General features: G+C 41.7%; 1 protein-coding gene across 1 annotated transcript in view; it reads left to right on the forward strand.

The window, feature by feature from the left end:
* The first annotated feature begins 4,938 nt into the window (after positions 1-4,938).
* grapa (GRB2 related adaptor protein a) overlaps positions 4,939-17,708 on the forward strand; it is a 36,905-nt gene continuing 24,135 nt past the window's right edge. Inside the window, exons 1-3 of the mRNA XM_039825370.1 lie at positions 4,939-5,337; positions 10,557-10,654; positions 11,803-11,922. Coding sequence (XP_039681304.1) covers positions 5,260-5,337; positions 10,557-10,654; positions 11,803-11,922 — 296 coding nt within the window. The 5' untranslated portion in view covers positions 4,939-5,259. The remainder of the gene's footprint in view (positions 5,338-10,556; positions 10,655-11,802; positions 11,923-17,708) is intronic.

Raw genomic sequence — 17,708 nt, forward strand, 5'->3', positions numbered from 1 at the left:
TTTTTGTTGTATTGCACAGCTCTCTCTCACTGCTGCAGATCCTCTTTTCACCTGGTTTCTGTTTCAGCTACAGAGTGAGACCTCTTTTCATCTTCTTCTTCTGTACTATCTTTGATTGCACTCGCACATGCGCAGTAGCTCAGATGTAGATCATGTCAGCTAGCTAACTCTAGAGACAGTAAAAGAAAGCTGTTTCTCCAACTTTGGTCAGTTACAAGGCAGGATTAGCTGGGAGACTTCTAAATGAGGGCACACATCCCAGACAGCAAAATGTATTTGGGCCAGATTTGGACCAGGTCTTTATTAGCATTTGGCGCAGATCCGCTAAACGGACCTGGGCCGGGCTCATCTGTTCCAACGGCCCAATACCGGAACAGGTTGGAATTACGGATCAGAGACAGATCTGGGCCAGAATTGGCCCAGTACAGTTATTAATGCCATGACGTGTGGTGCTGATCTGGCCCAGACTCATATTTTACATCTGGGGCTCATCTGGCCCTGATCTGTGATTCATATTTACAAATATCCACGCAATTTGTAATTTTCAAAATAGTTTTTATTTTTTATTTTAAAAAGGCAAAAGAGAAAACTATAGCATGAACAACCATCTGACGTGAATCCAGATGCACAAAAAGAGAAAAAGCATATGATTAAAGATCATTGTTAATTATTCAAATTACAAAAAAAAATACAAAACCAAGTAACCTAATGTGAACACTCGCCCCACTGTAGGTATATTTACTGCTTATTAGTTGGGTGAAACCCGACGCGGTCCACCCCGCAGTCTTAAGGCAGATCTGATGGCTATTGATTTATCTCCGTGTCCGTGGCTTTGTCAGACATGCGATTCTTCCTCATTGCTCCTCTAAGACGTAGCCTACAAAAAGCACACAAAGCAAAGAAACAAACAGTATGTTAGATTAAGTATTCAAAGATTATTTATTACATGACATTATAGTAAAATGCTTGCACAAATGTGACGTGGTGTGTAGTGAGTGAATGAGTGAGAGAGTGATTAAGTAAAGACTAACAAAACTAACAAAAGACGGTTTAGCCTAGTGGGTAGCGCTAACAAACGATTTTGCAGCTAACACACAATGGACACGATATTCAGTAATTTTGGTGAATAATAAGCAAAGATCACTGATTCAGCCTTAAAGCCTGTTCACATTAGTTGTGGATGTTTAAAAGAACCTATAGCTACTACAAGCATAGCCTATATAGCTATAGGTCTACTAGCCTACCCAGCGTATTGTCTGACACGTCTCAGGTTGTCAGAATGTCAGTGTAAACTAAGTTTGTAAACGTTTATGTTTAGCCTATACATATTTAACATATTAACATGACATCAACAGCAGTTTACTTTTACAATTTTACTTGTATAATGCACTTACCAATAATCACAAAGACGGTGCAGCCTGCAGTCTTCCTCTCTGCATTTCAAATAGAGTTGCGGGTTTATGCAGGAAAAAAGCGTTCCGTTAGTTGTGGCGCGTCCGGTCTGCGCAGCTCCTGCGGATCTGGCCCACACCCGCCGGGCGGACTCAATTCAGTTGTGGCGCGTCCGGTCTGCGCAACTCCCGTGGATCCGGCCCACATCATGATGTATTAGAACGGGCCCACACCCGCCAAGCGGACTCAATTCAGTTGTGGCGTGTCCGGTCTGGCCCACACCCGCTGGGCGGACATATTTCAGTTGTGGCGCGTCCGGTCTGCGCGCAGCTCCCGTGGATCCGGCCCCTCTCGCCGGGCGGACATGTGGCGTGTCTGGTCTGCGCAGCTGTCCCGGATCTGCGTCGCACCCGCCCGGACGGACTGTCGTTCTCAGAAGCTACAGACAAGTCTGGCGCAAAGTTGGTGCAGATCTGCATACTGAGTGTGACTGCTGCGCGAATCTGCTGATTCGAAAACGGATCTGGCACAGATGTAAATGCTGTCTGGGATGTAAGTAGTTCTTTTGTAGATTATGGTGAACTTGTGTGTGTTGTAGCAGTGTTTTGCTATTGAGAACGACGTAGCATGCTAGCGTTAGCATTAGCGTTAGCATGCTAACGCTAACGCTACGAGCTAACGGTTGTGGTTAGCCAGCTCATTTCGGACTGTGACGTCAACAGCATGGATGGATTTTTTTCTAAGTTTGTATGTGTGTGGAAGCACCAGAGACACAAAAGAACACCCCAAATCCCAGAAAAAGTGTTTTTTTCATAATATGGGCACTTTAAATGAACAATCTCTACTGGCATCAGAGACTTGCAGCAGAAATCACAGACAAGCCATTCTGACCACGGTCATCACGGTGTGTGCGGTCACCACGTGGTGTTTCACCGCAGGGCTTGGCTTAACACTTACACTTCTGTGGGTTCGAGGGGCAGACACCGTCGCCACATTTAAGAGTAAACTGAAAACCCTCCTCTTTGACAAAGCTTATAGTTAGGGAGTGAGGAGTTGCAGCGTCCACCTAACCCGGCCCACCTGCTTCTCCTCGTAGTTAGTTATGCTATTACAATTCTAGACTGCAGGGGATGCTGTTTCCTTCCTATGACACACTGAGCTGCTCTCTCTTCTCTACTTGTTACTTCTGTATGCATCCTGTCCCAGAATTGCTTGTTACTAATCTAGCTCTGGGGAGTTTACTCCCCGGAGTCCTTATATTTCTTCTTCGCAGAGCTATGCCTGTGACTTCTCTACACTTCCCGGCCGCATCCTGCTGCATCCTGCTGCATCCGCCGCATCCACCCATGCTCTGCACGCGCCCGCCACATCCCGCACCGCCCTGCTGTGATGTTCCTATGCACAGAGTAGTCTGGATCCGGTATGGGGACTGCACTACTCAGTATGACACGATGTGCCCTGCTATGACATGAACTTCTACGATAACCTTGAAGTCACTGTGACCTTTAATGTGACTATTACGCCACTGTTCATCACACCCCCAACCCGGCCGATGGCGCCTACCAAGAGTCTGGGTCTGCCGAGGTTTCTTCCTAAAAGGGAGTTTTTCCTTGCCACTGTCGCGATAGCCACTGCTAATGCTTGCTCTTGATGGAATTACTGTAATTGTTGGGGTTTTGGAAATTACAGAGTGTGGTCTAGACCTACTCTATCTGTAAAGTGTCTCGAGATAACTTTTGTCATGATTTGATACTATAAATAAAATTGAATTGAAAATTGAATTGAATTAACTCGACTCTACTCGCTTTTTTGGGTTTTCCATTAACAAAAGTTGTAGATAGTACCTGATACGTTTTGTGCTACCACCTTGGTTGAGGTTCCAAGCGAGCTGAGCCGATACTAAAAGGTGGAGTTAAAACACTGCAGACCACTGATTGGTCAGACAGAATAGTCACTAGCGCGGCACGGGATATTTTGCACATACCCGTGACCTTTAAATAGCCAAGCTGCCAACAATAGCAACAGCATTTTTTGTATTCACTTGACCCAGATTTAAAAAAAAATGGTAGCCCACAAAACTACGCCATACACTATGCTGTACATTATATGCTGTACACTACGGACACTACGGCATACACTACACTATACACTACGCCATACACCACACTGTACATTTGACAAAGTGCAGATGTTCCTTTATTTGGTTGCCGATGAAAGAATCTAGCAAGAGTCGCATTGAAGATGATGTCAGGGCAGTTTCATGCAGTGTTATGGCGATCAGCTGAGAATCCCACCTGACGGGGTTACTATCCGCAGTGGAAAAAGAAAAAAGAAAAGTACTGGTTCCAAAAAAGTGAGTCGAGCAGAGCTGTATCACACAGTGGAAACCCAGCATAAGTGACCTAACTGTTGTTGGAGACTTTGATAGATCGACATGTTTTCTTGATATTCTGATCAGCATTTGTCCTTCAAACCAGTGGCTCAGTTCACCACGGCTGTCTCTCAAACCTATGGACTTGTTGGGTCTTTGTAAATTATAGAGTGTGGTCTAGACCTACTCTATCTGTAAAGTGTCTTGAGATAATTCTTGTTATGATTTGATACTATAAATAACATTGAATTGAACTGAATTGAAAGTGAGGAAAATGGAGTTGCATTCTTCGCTGGCAAACTTTTTTTTTTTTATTAGGCTACTGTCCACTATTTCCAACTTTACTCCAGGGCACATATTGCAACAACAACAGGTCTGTGGTTGGGATAGATTATCTGTCCACTGTTAGCTACTTGCTGCTGCTGTCAGGCTCACATCCCTAAGTGGGAAAACAGACAATGTAATGTAAAAACTCAAAGCTGGCTATATCCTATATACATCCTTTATTCTTTTTCTCGAACTTGCAAATGTTCATTCAGCTGCCAAATCAATCAATTTATTTGTCACATAAAGTCATATAAAATATTTTTTTTAATGAAATGTTACCCAGCTTGCCATGTTCAATGTGTGTTAAAATAAAAGTCTGTTGTTGGTAGACACTGCTTTTCTTTCACTTTTCCATATGCAACACTGGATGATTTGCAAATCTTGAATGCAACCCTACAAAATCGTAATGTAACATGTACATGGGGAAGGGAAAGAGGAGATGGCAGATAAAAAAAGGGGAAATAAAGCCTTTGTTATGGCTGCTGGCCCGATAACTAAACTGAAATTGAAATCTGTGATCTTGCTGCGTGCAATATGAACTTCATTGTTCTTTCATGGGTGCCAATGACTATTTCAAATGTTTCCATTTTTTTGGATGGATTATTCCTTTACTTCTTACCTTGTCCTGATCTTTAATGTAAGTGTCAGTCTTTAAAAGTGTAATGACAAACCACACACGCATACAGGAAATTGATTGAAGAAACGCACACACAGAATCCACAGAAGCCACAGCAACTGTGTGAGACAAATATATACACAGGAAATGCCTCCCACTCGCTTGCCCCTAGTACATGCTGTCTCTCTCTCTCTCTCTCTCTCTCTCTCTCTCTCTCTCTGAACATTACTCATGGTGGTGTGTTGCTGAGCAGCAGCCAGTCGTATTTTTCCCCTCGCCGAGCTCACTCTCATCCTCTGCTCTGACTCTCTCGGCTCCGCGGACAGACGAGACCTCTCCTCTCTTGCTCCTCTTCTTCTCTCTCTCTCTCTCTCTCTCTCTCTCTCCTCTTCCTGTCTGTTATTTCATTGCATCTTCTACCTTTATCTGTTATTTTTTTTATTTTTTTTTACATTTCTCCCTCTATCTCACCCCCCCACCCCCCCTGTGCCAGGGGCATTAGTGGGGGTCCCAGAGAGTGTGTGTGTAGTGAGTGAAAGTGTTGGATTTCGGCATGGAAGCAATGGCACTGTATACGTTTCGCGCCACAGAGGGTGATGAACTCAGTTTCAACAAGGGAGACTTGCTCAAGGTAAAGGAAATTTCTTTTTTCACTCTTTATCTATCTATCTATCTATCTATCTATCTATCTATCTATCTATCTATCTATCTATCTATCTATCTATCTATCTATCTATCTATCTATCTACCATGTACTTATAGATCAGAACAGAGTAGTGGACCAACAGATTAGCCACCTCTCTCTCTCTCTCTCTCTCTCTCTCTCTCTCTCTCTCTCTGGCTCCTCTGAGATAATTACAACAATTATAACTTTAGCGTCCACAGCTCTTGACTCCGTATCCAGGTGCTGCTGTTGCTGACTAAAGAAAGAGCAGTATGAGAAACCAGCCAACAGACAACCTGAACACGTGTCGAATGTTACAAACATTTTTCAATTGAGAAAGGGATTGGAAGCTAAAAAAACACAACCTTTCCAGGAATATTTATACTCTCACCGTTTTAAAACAATGTTTGTTGCATCCTGTAGTTTAAAGGAATAGTTTGACATTTTGGGAAATACAATTATTCTCTTCTTTTGCTGATCGGAAGATATGTCATTCGTTTGATTTGCACGGGCACAGTAAAAAAAAAAAAAGACCTGGTGTGGTATGTTATGTGCGGGGCTGTTTTCTTGACCGGGGAGAGTAACTTCCTGGAGTTACTGGTCTGATGTTTGCAGGTGTTTGGTTATGCTACGCTACGCTAACCGACTACTGGCTGTTGCATCACATTTATGCTCTCACATAACTCTTTGCGAGAAAATACAAAATCAAAACAAGTGCGTTTTCCAAAATGACAGAATATTCCTTTAAACAAGTCAATTGTTTTTACTTTGGATGCAAAACAAACATTTTATTAAAGCTACAGCTGTTGTATTTTTTTCTGATGGATAACAGGCCATATGCATTGCTGAGATAGTTCCTGCACAGCTGGAAATTACTGTAGGAGAAAATCGTCCCTCTGAGACATCAGCAGTAAACCTCAGGATTAAAGTGCAAGAGCTTCTCTCCAGACTTACACTATGGCACCAGCTGGTCATAATGTACACGGTCAAATTCATGGCAGAAGAAACAGGACTTAGCCTCAGCAGAGCAGAGTGCAATGCTGCTGCAGGACAAGTTTCTGGGGCAGCTCTTCTTCTCTCTGGGAAAACCCTTATGCTCATTATCATATTGCTATGGTCACTTGCACATACCATACATCACTAGTTTGTGAAAGGTATTGAAATGATAGATGAGGCAGGTGGAGGGAAAAACCTCATCAAAAAAAAAAAAGAAAAGAAAAACCCATGACATGTATTTGAATATGTCAAACAGGATAATGTCCGAGAGTGGAATTTACCTTTGATTGTATGCAGCAGGCTGGTATAATTATTCATCCCAGACACACTTTGTTCCAATATTAGACACCACAAAGAATAAAGCAGCTTCTTTCGGATTTTTTTGGAAGAAAGTGAAAGAAAGACACAATTTATAGGCCTACTATTTTTTTTTTGTTAAACAGCTGTTTGCAGGATGCATGGGGATGAAGTAAAGCATCTATTTGTGACTATGCAAGATAAATAACTGTAATATGACGATGCTGAAACAAAGTGAAGCCACCAACGTGTATTCTAATATTGATGTAAAACCAAGTCTTGCAATATATTTCATAAATAAAATAGGCATATCACATACCTGTCTGGAGGAACAGGGCCAATTTAGGACCGTTTAAATCCTTTCAAATCTGACCGACTGATTGAGGTTGACTGATGTTATTGTCACTTTCCTTTTAGCTTTTTTGTTCTTCAGACAATTGATACATTTTTCTCTTTGCTAATTCTGCCCCAGTATCAGCCACAACCACATATGACGGGGAAAAAAATAAAAATCTCTATAGAAAAATCTCCCCCTGCCTTCTTTTAACTTGCTAACTTTGCCTTGGAAAATGTAAACAAAAGCTCTCCAGAACAGGCATTAAAGAATAGGTATAGTTAATGTAAGTATATAAAAATAGCCAATCTTCTCGCTAATGGTCTCGTTAGGTCATAGAGAGGCATCAGTATTCAACTGAGTTTCATAAGCGGTTACTGTAAAAATTCCTTGTAGCTGCTTTAAAACACTGTTCAGCTTACAGTATGTGCCATGTTTTCTTTCTCCCCACTGGGATAAACTGCTGTCTAGTCTCAGCCAAACAGCTCTGGTTCAGACTTGGGTCAAACTGTCCTTTTAAATAATTCCTCACAATTCTTTATTCCTGCTCACAGCACCAGATCGCCAGGGCTTTACAATATCACAACAACTCATATAGCGTCATGCGAAATGTCCATCATTTCAAACAATCCTGTCACTACTTACTAGAGTTTTTGTCTTTCATACTATTGGAGTGCATTGTTATAATAAAATTCCTGTTGTGCAGTGGCCATGGTTCAAACAGACTGACTGGAGTGTGGTGCCCGTAATGAAATAATAAAAATAGCTTCATAGTTAAATAAGAAAGTAGCTGCTGTGACATTCTGTTTAAACCTGGAAGACAGTGCGGCCAAGTGTAACCCAAGGGACACAAAGTTTCTTTTGTTCTCCAAACCCCAACACATTCAGTTTAGTTGGATTTGGACTGTGTGACAGACTCCTCTGTCATTGGCAGCAACTAAAATCATAGGGAGTAGCCATGTAATACGCTAAAGAAAAGTGCTACTTTTTAAGACCCAAGCTCAGAAACAGCCTGTGTTTCTGAGTGGCTGGCTGAGACCTCCAGGTGCAGGGAATCACCTGACTGGTTTCAGCCTCATTAAAAGTTCTGAGATTTACAGCCTAGTGCAGATGTTCATGTCGGAAATGTTGTATTTTTCCTTGATTCAGTATGATTGTTATTTTAAGGGTTTGTTATGTAATTGTTAAATCCATTGGCATGGTCTGGAAGGAGCTGAGTCAGTCACAGTTGAATCAGTGGGAGTTGTCATGGATGAACATCCTAAATATACATATCCAACATACAAATGAAGAAGAGAGAAGGGAGAGAGATGGGGGATGACGCACAGCAAAGGGCCGCAGGTTGGATTCGAACCCGGGCTCCGGCAAAGTGTAATTAAGAAGCAAAATCAAAAAGGATAAAGAAAGGAGATGATTTCAACTCAAATTTTTGTTAAAAAATTACCACCACTCCACCACTAGCTGCTGGGTACAAAAAGGACCGAACGCGGCCAATTTTTGGATTGCAAAAGTTTCAAACCTACCCGCTTCTGGGTTATTTCGGTCGATTAATGGTGCGTTCTTTTTGTCTTGTCTAATACATCTAGACGTGCACACATCACTCCCGTTCTTTTCACCCTACATTGGCTCCCTGTGCGTTTTAGAATAGATTTTAAGATTTTATTTTTTGTTTTTAAGGCCCTTAATGGCCTAGCCCCGGAGTACCTATCCGAGATTTTAACCCTGCGTGAGCACAGCCGGTCTTTGCGGTCTTCTAACCAACTGGTTTTAGAAGTCCCAAGGTCAAGGTACAAACAATGGGGTGATCAGGCTTTTGCGGTTGCTGCCCCGAGACTCTGGAACAAGTTACCCCTGATATTCGCACAATTACAGATGTTGCTCTTTTTAGGTCTAAACTCAAAACCTACCTGTTTAGAATGGCTTTTAATACGCAGTAGTGGTGTGACAATTTCCTCTTTCTGTTTCTATGTAACCTTTTTATGATTTTACTGTTTTCTACATTTCATTCTTCTAATTGCAACATATGTTGTCTATTCTTAGCTCAAGATGTGAAGCACTTTGGATACCTGTTGGTTGTTTTAAAGCGCTATACAAATAAATTTTGATTGATTTGATTGATTGTAATCGCGACTAGTAGCTCGAGTGTGTGAAAAATGAGAAACGAACTCGTGGTCCTCTGAGTTCAGACGACTAGACGAGTCGTATATACTACCTCGGGGGCGTTCTTTTTGCAACTTCTGGTTCGTAACTCTGAAAAACGACTCCTAGATCGACTTCGGTGGACAAAAAGAACGCACCATAAGTACAGATACCCAGCCCTAGTCTGTGGGTCAAAGTGAGTCAGGGTGATGAATTAACTGAGGCCTAAATTTGGGCATGTGAATATGATAGTCTTGACACAATCCCAAAAAGTTGCATTGCAGTAAAAATAAAGCAAGGGGGCTGCAAACTTCTTATTTAAATGAAATGTTTTTCTGCCCGACATCGAAACCACCAGCTGAGTGAAAGGGCAATCATTCAGTTCTGTGATCGAACAATGATTGATGCTATGAGTGGTTAATCATTCCACAGCATGCAACACATTTTAAAATGCTCGTACAATTGCACAGAGCGCCCATCATAGTAGGTGGTGCATGAAATGAAGTTCCTAAAGGCAACGAGGGGACAGGACAAGTTTTTTGGCAGATGGGCAGCGTTGCTAATTGAGTTTCCCCATCACACAGTCGCATTAAAAGCAGGATACGTTTGTACATGTTTGAACTCCATGTCACGCTCTGCTTGCTATCAGTTTGAATGTCTATAGTTTATTTGGGTTTGACTGATAACACATAGCAGCGCTGTGATAAACCTTAGCTCTGTAGTTGAGATAAAGAAAATAAGAGGTTTATGAATCACTGCAAACCAAGCGGAGCAAACAAAACAACAGCTTAAAATATTAAAATGACAAGGAATGGCACAGCTGGATTAGAATACTGAATATAAAAATGACAACAGAACAGGAAAAAAAACAGCGATAAGGCCAAGGAAATGAGACAGGATAAAACGGGTAAACATTAAAGCAGCAGAGCTGGAGCACATCAGGTGACAGTGTGTCCCTCACTGTATTTGTCACCCCGGTGTTTCTAAGCTTGTTTAAAAACTGCCTGTCAGAAAAATTTGTTTACAACATTACCAGTCCCAGTTTGATTGAAAAGTACGCTCAGGTAATAGGTCACACACGTCTGCTGTGTTACAGTATGTGGAGGGACACGGGTTAGTGCAAATCAGACGTGTTTGCTGCCTCTCACGTGTGTGTAGTCATGAAGGGCTCTACGTGGCAGTTGGGAGTCGACGACGGCCTCGCTTCACACAGCGATGGTTGAAAGCCACTGTACCGGATAATAGAAGAAGAGAGGCCGGGCGAGGAGATTGATATACAGCGAGCGAGAGAGAGAAATGATGGTGACCTTTCACCCGATAGTAATAGGCAACATCATTATGGGCAATATTTCATCTGTGCGCATGTGTGTGTGTGTGTGTGTGTGTGTGTGTGTGTGTGTGTATGTTTGTTTGCTCCTAGATTACCAACATGGAGGATGATCCTAACTGGTACACAGCTGAGCTCCACAACAGAAAAGGCTTTGTGCCGAAAAACTACATCAACCTGCGGCCACACGCGTAAGTGCGCACGCACACACACACACACACACACACACACACACACACATGCAGGCACGCACACACTCACACACTTCTTCAACTCATCTGTAAAGCAGATGAATCCATTTCACACATCCAGCACTGGTCTATCTAAACAGCTCATCAGTGAGTGTGTACCGCTCGGGGCGTTTTCTGCTCTCCTTTGGACATCTGCACCCCGGCATAAGGCAACCTACCCAAAGGGACACACTCACTTATGTAATCCCACATGATACAGCCATGCATGTGTGTGTGTGTGTGTGTGTGTGTGTGTGTGTGTGTGTTTACAGTGAAGCTGCTGGTACACCCTGTATCTCCATCAGATGGTCATACACCAGCTGGGTTCTACTTTTTGCAGTGACAAACACTAAACTGGCAACGAAGCCACTGCAGCGGCTCTGACTCGTTAATGAACACTGCCGCACGGTCCAGTCGGAGCTGTCTAGTTAAGTTTGTGCACAGCGTAAGGAGATGTGCTGTCTGCGAGTTTTTTTTTTCTCCTCCTCTACATTTTCTTCACCGAGCCAGAATTCTGACCGCTACGACCTCAACCAAGAGAGTCATATAATGGGGCCTCCATATTGGATGAGCTCTTCCCTCATTTGAGCCATCAATCTGACTGCAGAGCACAAGCTCATGAAAGCAGAACGTCATTTATGCTAACCTTGCATCCAAACAAACTGCTCTACTACAAGCAAGACTAATGAGCAAAAAAAAAATAAGAAAAAAATGAAAAATGGCACTATTACTATTACAGCTGACAACTGAATTCTGTCATTTGGGGATTTGTTTTGCATGCATATTTAGCAGCATGTTTAAAAATAACTTCACAAATGTGCTAATTTTACTTTCTTTCCTCCTCAAATTCTCTTTTATTTGTCTGTCAGTGCTGATCTGTACTGTTGTCTGCTTCTTTAGTCTCATCATTTCCACTGAAAATACAAACACAAAAAGTTGTCAAATACACGAATGAATTATTTGACGTGTGCAAAATTGGGTTGCAGCTGCACAGACCCCAAGAACAACACAGTTCAACATGCACAAAACAGTCAAATCAACTTGGTTCATCCTTTCTTTCTTTTTTTCTTTCTTACTGACTTGCTTCCTGTTTTCTTTCTTGCTTCCAGCTGGTTTGCCGGTCGTATATCTCGCGGTGTGGCAGAAAGTCGACTCAGACACAGGGAGTGCGGGGCTTTTCTGGTCCGAGAGAGTGAGAGCGCCCCTGGAGAGTTCTCCATGTCTGTCAGGTAGGAGATAAAGGATCAGCAAGGGTCCATATTTTGCACATTCATACATTGCTGTTGTCTTAGATTGCTTTCTATACACCAAATTGACATATGTATTCTTTTTTATTACATAGTATTACTATTCTCCATGCATCCTGTTATTACTGCAACAGCCCTTCTCCACAGGGATCATTCAAGCTTAATTCCATCCCTTATAATGCAATCTAATTTAATTAGCAGATATGTGCAAACATACTGTATGCACACATCCCTGCACATGCAGCACTGTTGTCCCTTGTTTGCTCGTTAATAAAATGTTGAGTGTGTGCAGAGGAGGAGTGTTAGAGGATAAGGTTTGGGGAGGAGGGTAAGAGGATCTGCAACCCCTCTGGCCCTGTGTGAGCTAATCCTGTCTGGCATACCGCAGCATCTGGAGCTGCCGATGGGGCCGATCGGTTGTCTTGTCGGGAGGGATGGCGGTCAGGGATGCAGCTGAGGCTCGATGTTGTGCTCCTGGGGGCTGTGTGGATATCGGAGGTGGAGAGTCAGGAGGGGGAGGCGTGGGAGGGGGTCTGCAGTCAAAAGTTTGGCACTGAAAGCCAGACCTTGAAGTACGGGTTGGCCCTTCTCTGGGCTGCCGGGGCTGTAGGAAGACCTGGCTCAACCTGAATTTGTGGGTTGTTGTTGTTGCGGTGATATCTTCTGGGTGGATTAAGGACCGGCCTTTGGACGTATTGAGGCAGGAAAGGGAAGCATTAAGGGAATCGAAAGGGAAAATTAGAAGGAAGGAAGGGAAGGGAGGTGCTGTGTGTAAAGCAGGTCTGCCAAGAAAGGACAGGGAGGCATTTGATGCTACTGTTTTTTTGGCTGTTTGTTGATGCCTCCCTGGCTGTTGTTGCTGGATGGTGTAGCAGCTTGAAAATTGGGTCAGGTGTTTGTGTGTGTGCGTGTGTGCATGCACGCGTGTGTGCGTGTGTGCTGACAGCTCCCCCCCATCAGAGAAGACGTTCTGACGTCCGCCTCAGCTCGATCGGGCTTTGACCTCTTAAGTTAGAAATCATGCGACACTGTGAATGTGGTGTAAGGTAAGGTTTGTGGCGCGTTCATAATGAACATTTCAGGGTCAGTTTCGCCTCCATTTAGTATTACTTGGATAATTTGGGTTGCGATGAAAAGTTTTAATTGTCGTTTTAAAGTCAAGGAGAGGCGCCATGGTTCAATCGCACAGACATGATTGCACCTTTGAATCTCAAACTCAGTCCATCATGGAGGTATTTTATGGTGCTAAAGGTCTATGTGTAGGGATGTTAGGATCGGGTGTCTCTATGACATGTCGTTGTGGTCATAACTAATTATATTGCAACAAAATGTTTTGTCATAAACAGTCCCACCCCTCCATTATCTCGTTTGTGTTCGTTTGTTCTGCTGTTGCATTTTTTTTAGGCTTTATTTCCAGCAAATAAAATAAATTAAATAAAATGTAATGAACCATCAGAAAGCGGTTAATGGGTTATTGAACATAGCGGCGTTGTTTATCAATCCAATCCAGTCCACTTATGAGGAATGCACACTGGGGACTGGGGGAGGTCAGGGTGATGATGCAATTTCCAGATAATGAGGTTTTTAACAGGTTTATTTAGCCAAAGAATAGGATCATTTTCTCAAATTATTAAGGAACACTTAATCCTTCACTTAATCACCAAATTTGAAGATACATGTTTTTTTATTGGACAGCGATTGGATTAAATGGATCTTTTAATTATATATGTAATTATTTGTAGGCCTAAATACTATATTGAGTGTACAAGAATATACTGAGCTAATATTGACCAATGTAGAATGCAAACTCCCCTCGAGTTTCTAAAACCTTCAGAAAAAAATAACGAGGACTAATAGTCATTAACTAATCATTCTGACTGGGGACCTTAGAGGTGATCAATATTTTACTATTTACTCAATTGTTTAAGTACAGTTTCTGTTCAGAATAGCTTTTGAAAGGAGGGTATGAACGAATATGTGGCTAGGGACTAGCTTCAGACTATGCTGGTGAAACTGTCCCAATGGGTTATTTAGTAGTTTATTTTTGGAAAGTGGAGCAAAGTGATGCCAACCTAGACGTTTAGACAGACAGATGAGGAATCCATTCGGTTAGCTGGGCTTTCAGTTCACTTTGACTCAGCAGCAGATTCACCCAAAGGACTTTTGTCTGTTTTGAGTCTTCCACAATGCTCTAATACAGATGTAGTTTGAAAAAGAAAAAGAATTGTCCACAGAAAAAGAGCCGATGTGCATCAGCGTAGTTAAAAGGCAGTATTTTGTATTCCTGTTTTTTTTTGTTGGTGGGGGTGTTTTTCAAACTCTCGCTCAGAAAGGGACACAACTTTCACTTTTTACTCAAATGGAAAATCTCATTTCCTTGTTCGCACTCTGCCACAATCACTATCAATATCAGTCCTTCTTCCACCTACACATACAAATTCACAACTGAATGTAACAGCAGTTACAACTGTGCACTGTCTCTTTGAGTCATCAAAAGACACTCTAGGAAATCAGTAACTGAAGCAAAAGCAGACGGTTCACGTGGAGGGAAAGCAGATACACTTGAGAATTATAATAATCACAACACAATATCTGCACTTTTTAATGATTTTAGTTGTGCGATCAATCATTGTCTTTATCGAGGGCTTGGGCTTAGGCTTTTCTCCTTGAAACAGTAGTCAAATTGCATGAGCAGACGTCAATTTCTTGTTGATTGCTGGATGTTCTGTATCGTGATAGAGCTTAAGGTTGTTTCACCACAGCTCAGTTCTCTATGTGCTTTTGATACATGGCTATGTGAATGGTATGGCGGTCAGCCCACGCACGCATGCACACGCACACGCACACACACACACACACACACACACACACACACACACACACACACACACACACACACACACACACACACACACAAAATAGTTTTTTCTATGGCCTTTGTTTTGTATCTGCTTTCACATTCTAATCTGGTTTGTCTGAACCAAATCATTGTGTGAGTGCGTGATAGCTTAAGCTCTTTGCATTCACTTATTATTTTTCAGGGAATTCAATGGAGGTGCCTTTCCCTAACATGTCCCTTCCTACCACTGCTCCATTGCGTGATGACTATAATACCACTACCTCCCTGGCCACGTCCTAAAGCAAACACATTTGAAACGTCGGCAGTTTGCAGGTCAACTTGAAGTCAACATTTCCAACCACAGTAAAAATCCTCTGAGGTGTATTTTCATCCTATTTTATCTGATCATTCTATATAACATGTATTTGAGCTTTATCTGAACATTTAGGACTGGTATCTAAGATTCGACAGGAGACCTCGTATGAACTTTACTTTCAGAAGACACCTCTCTGGAAACATCTGGCATGCTTATCAGTGGGCCCTCCAAAATAAGGCCAGTTGGCTTGTAGCCATTGGTCAAAGTATTGTTTCCTCCCCTATCTATGTTACACACAGCATAGTACATATATACCATGTTCAAACAAAGAAAGTCAGAGGACCACTGGAGAATTGGGAAAACAGGTCCTCTCCGAGCTCTGCAGAGCTTGTACAGTACAGGCCAAAAGTTTGGACACACCTTCTCATTCAAATGCGTTTCCTTTTTATTTTCATGACTATTTACATTGTAGATTCTCACTGAAGGCATCAAAACTATGAATGAACACATATGGAATTATGTACTTAACAAAAAAGTTTGAAATAACTGAAAACATGTCTTATATTTTAGATTCTTCAAAGTAGCCACCCTTTGCTTTTTTATTAATAAGGGAAAAAATTCCACTAATTAACCCTGACAAAGCACACCTGTGAAGTGAAAACCATTTCAGGTGACTACCTCATGAAGCTCATTGAGAGAACACCAAGGGTTTGCAGTGCTATCAAAAAAAAGCAAAGGGTGGCTACTTTGAAGAATCTAAAATATAAGACATGTTTTCAGTTATTTCACACTTTTTTGTTAAGTACATAATTCCATATGTGTTCATTCATAGTTTTGATGCCTTCAGTGAGAATCTACAATGTAAATAGTCATGAAAATAAAGAAACACAGAAGGTGAGTCCAAACGTTTGGCCTGTACTGTACATGATGCTGATTTCTTCGATGTAAATAAACCTTTATAATCAAGAAACAGTGTTGGTGGATTCCTCTCCACATAGCATTACAGCATCGCTACCGATTACACTACACCTCCCATAGGCACCCAGAAGTGTCTGCTGCTGTGAAAAATGCAAAAAGGAGCTCTGTTGTTTGCATCGCCGTTTGTCTATTGTTGTAGCATTTTCAATGCTTCCAGCTGATGGCTCATGCAGCAAAGTGCTGAATCTGGCCGCTCATTCAGCTTCCTTGTCATTAGTCATCGTTTGTCTCTTATCAGGGTCATTACTCCAAAGAGGAACCATAAGGGGGAACTGACCCTTAGGCTCATTTTACATGCAGCTCCATAATCTTTTTTGAGCTTTAAGTAACACACTGCAGGTTCCGCGTCCCTCGAATGTCATCACTTGTCATACAGTACAGTTTAGTTTAGTTGGACAGATTAATGCATGTGGAGGAAATGTGGGAAATAATTGCATGACAGAGTTAGAGTGAGTGAGTCACTAAAGTTATGCAACACTGTTTGGGAATACATATATGGTGCTGGTAAAAAAAATTTGCTTCATTTCCTTCAGGTGAAATTTTACCTTGAAGTTGTGTTCCTGATTTATGCTCCTCCAAGCCACTGAAGTTGACATTTTGGGAAATATTCTTATTTCCGGTGGAGAGTCAGATGGGAAGATTATCACCACTCAAATGTATGAGTGGCACCGATCTTCTTATCTAACTCTCAGATAGGGTGCTGGAGGGTTTGGAAATATCCACAATAAAGACGTATTTGTCAAGATTTACATTTATTATGTTTTTTTTATTTTTTTTTATCTCTGCTATCAGTTTTGGAACCCAAAGAGAAGTGCTCTTCTTTTTCTCAATTGTCCTGTGAGGCTTTCACAGCTTACACCACAGCTCAGTGGCACCAATAGAATATCACAGTTCAGTGACCAAAACACAATTGAGAGGGACTTGAGAGAGACAGAGACATAAATACAGAAAGAAATAGAGAGAAGAGGGGAGAATATAAAGAGAGATGAACAGAGACAGGGATAGAGCAAGCAGCGACTGCAGATAAAATAGACAGGAGAAGGAAGAACTTATGGCAGTTGGAGGGGTGCATGATTTCACTTTTTTTTTATTTTTCTGTTTTCTCATATTGACAGTGTATCTGAAATGAGACCAGCCAAGTCCCAGTCCTCTGGAAAAATCATTTCTTTATTAAATTTTTCTCACATTATTCTTTACTTAGTCTACCCTTTGCCTTTTTTTTCGGTCCTTCTCTTCGCTGGGTCTAGTGACGGAGTGGTACATAAAAGGTTTTGTAAAGACCCCATAAACGAAAAGCAATCTTATGTCGTAAAATCATAAATGCATGATTTTGTTTGGTCTTCATAAAACAAACTTTAGTTTGAGTTTACTTACTATGGTACATGCTACCAACTTAAAGGAATAGTTTGACATTTAAGGAAAGACAGCTGTAGCTTTAAGAAAATTTGTGATTTGCATATATATAGCAAAAATTGGACTATAGTTTAAAATATAAGTGTGAAATACAGTTATTCGCTTTTTTTGTATTGAGTTACATGAACCGATTGATACCAATCGTATGTCTGTACGCTATACGAAGCTACAGTCGGCAGCAGGTTAGCTTAGCACAAAGACTGGAAACGGTAAAACATCTCA

Source organism: Perca fluviatilis, chromosome 15 (assembly GCF_010015445.1).
Source record: "Perca fluviatilis chromosome 15, GENO_Pfluv_1.0, whole genome shotgun sequence".
In the NCBI taxonomy this organism is placed as follows: domain Eukaryota; kingdom Metazoa; phylum Chordata; class Actinopteri; order Perciformes; family Percidae; genus Perca; species Perca fluviatilis.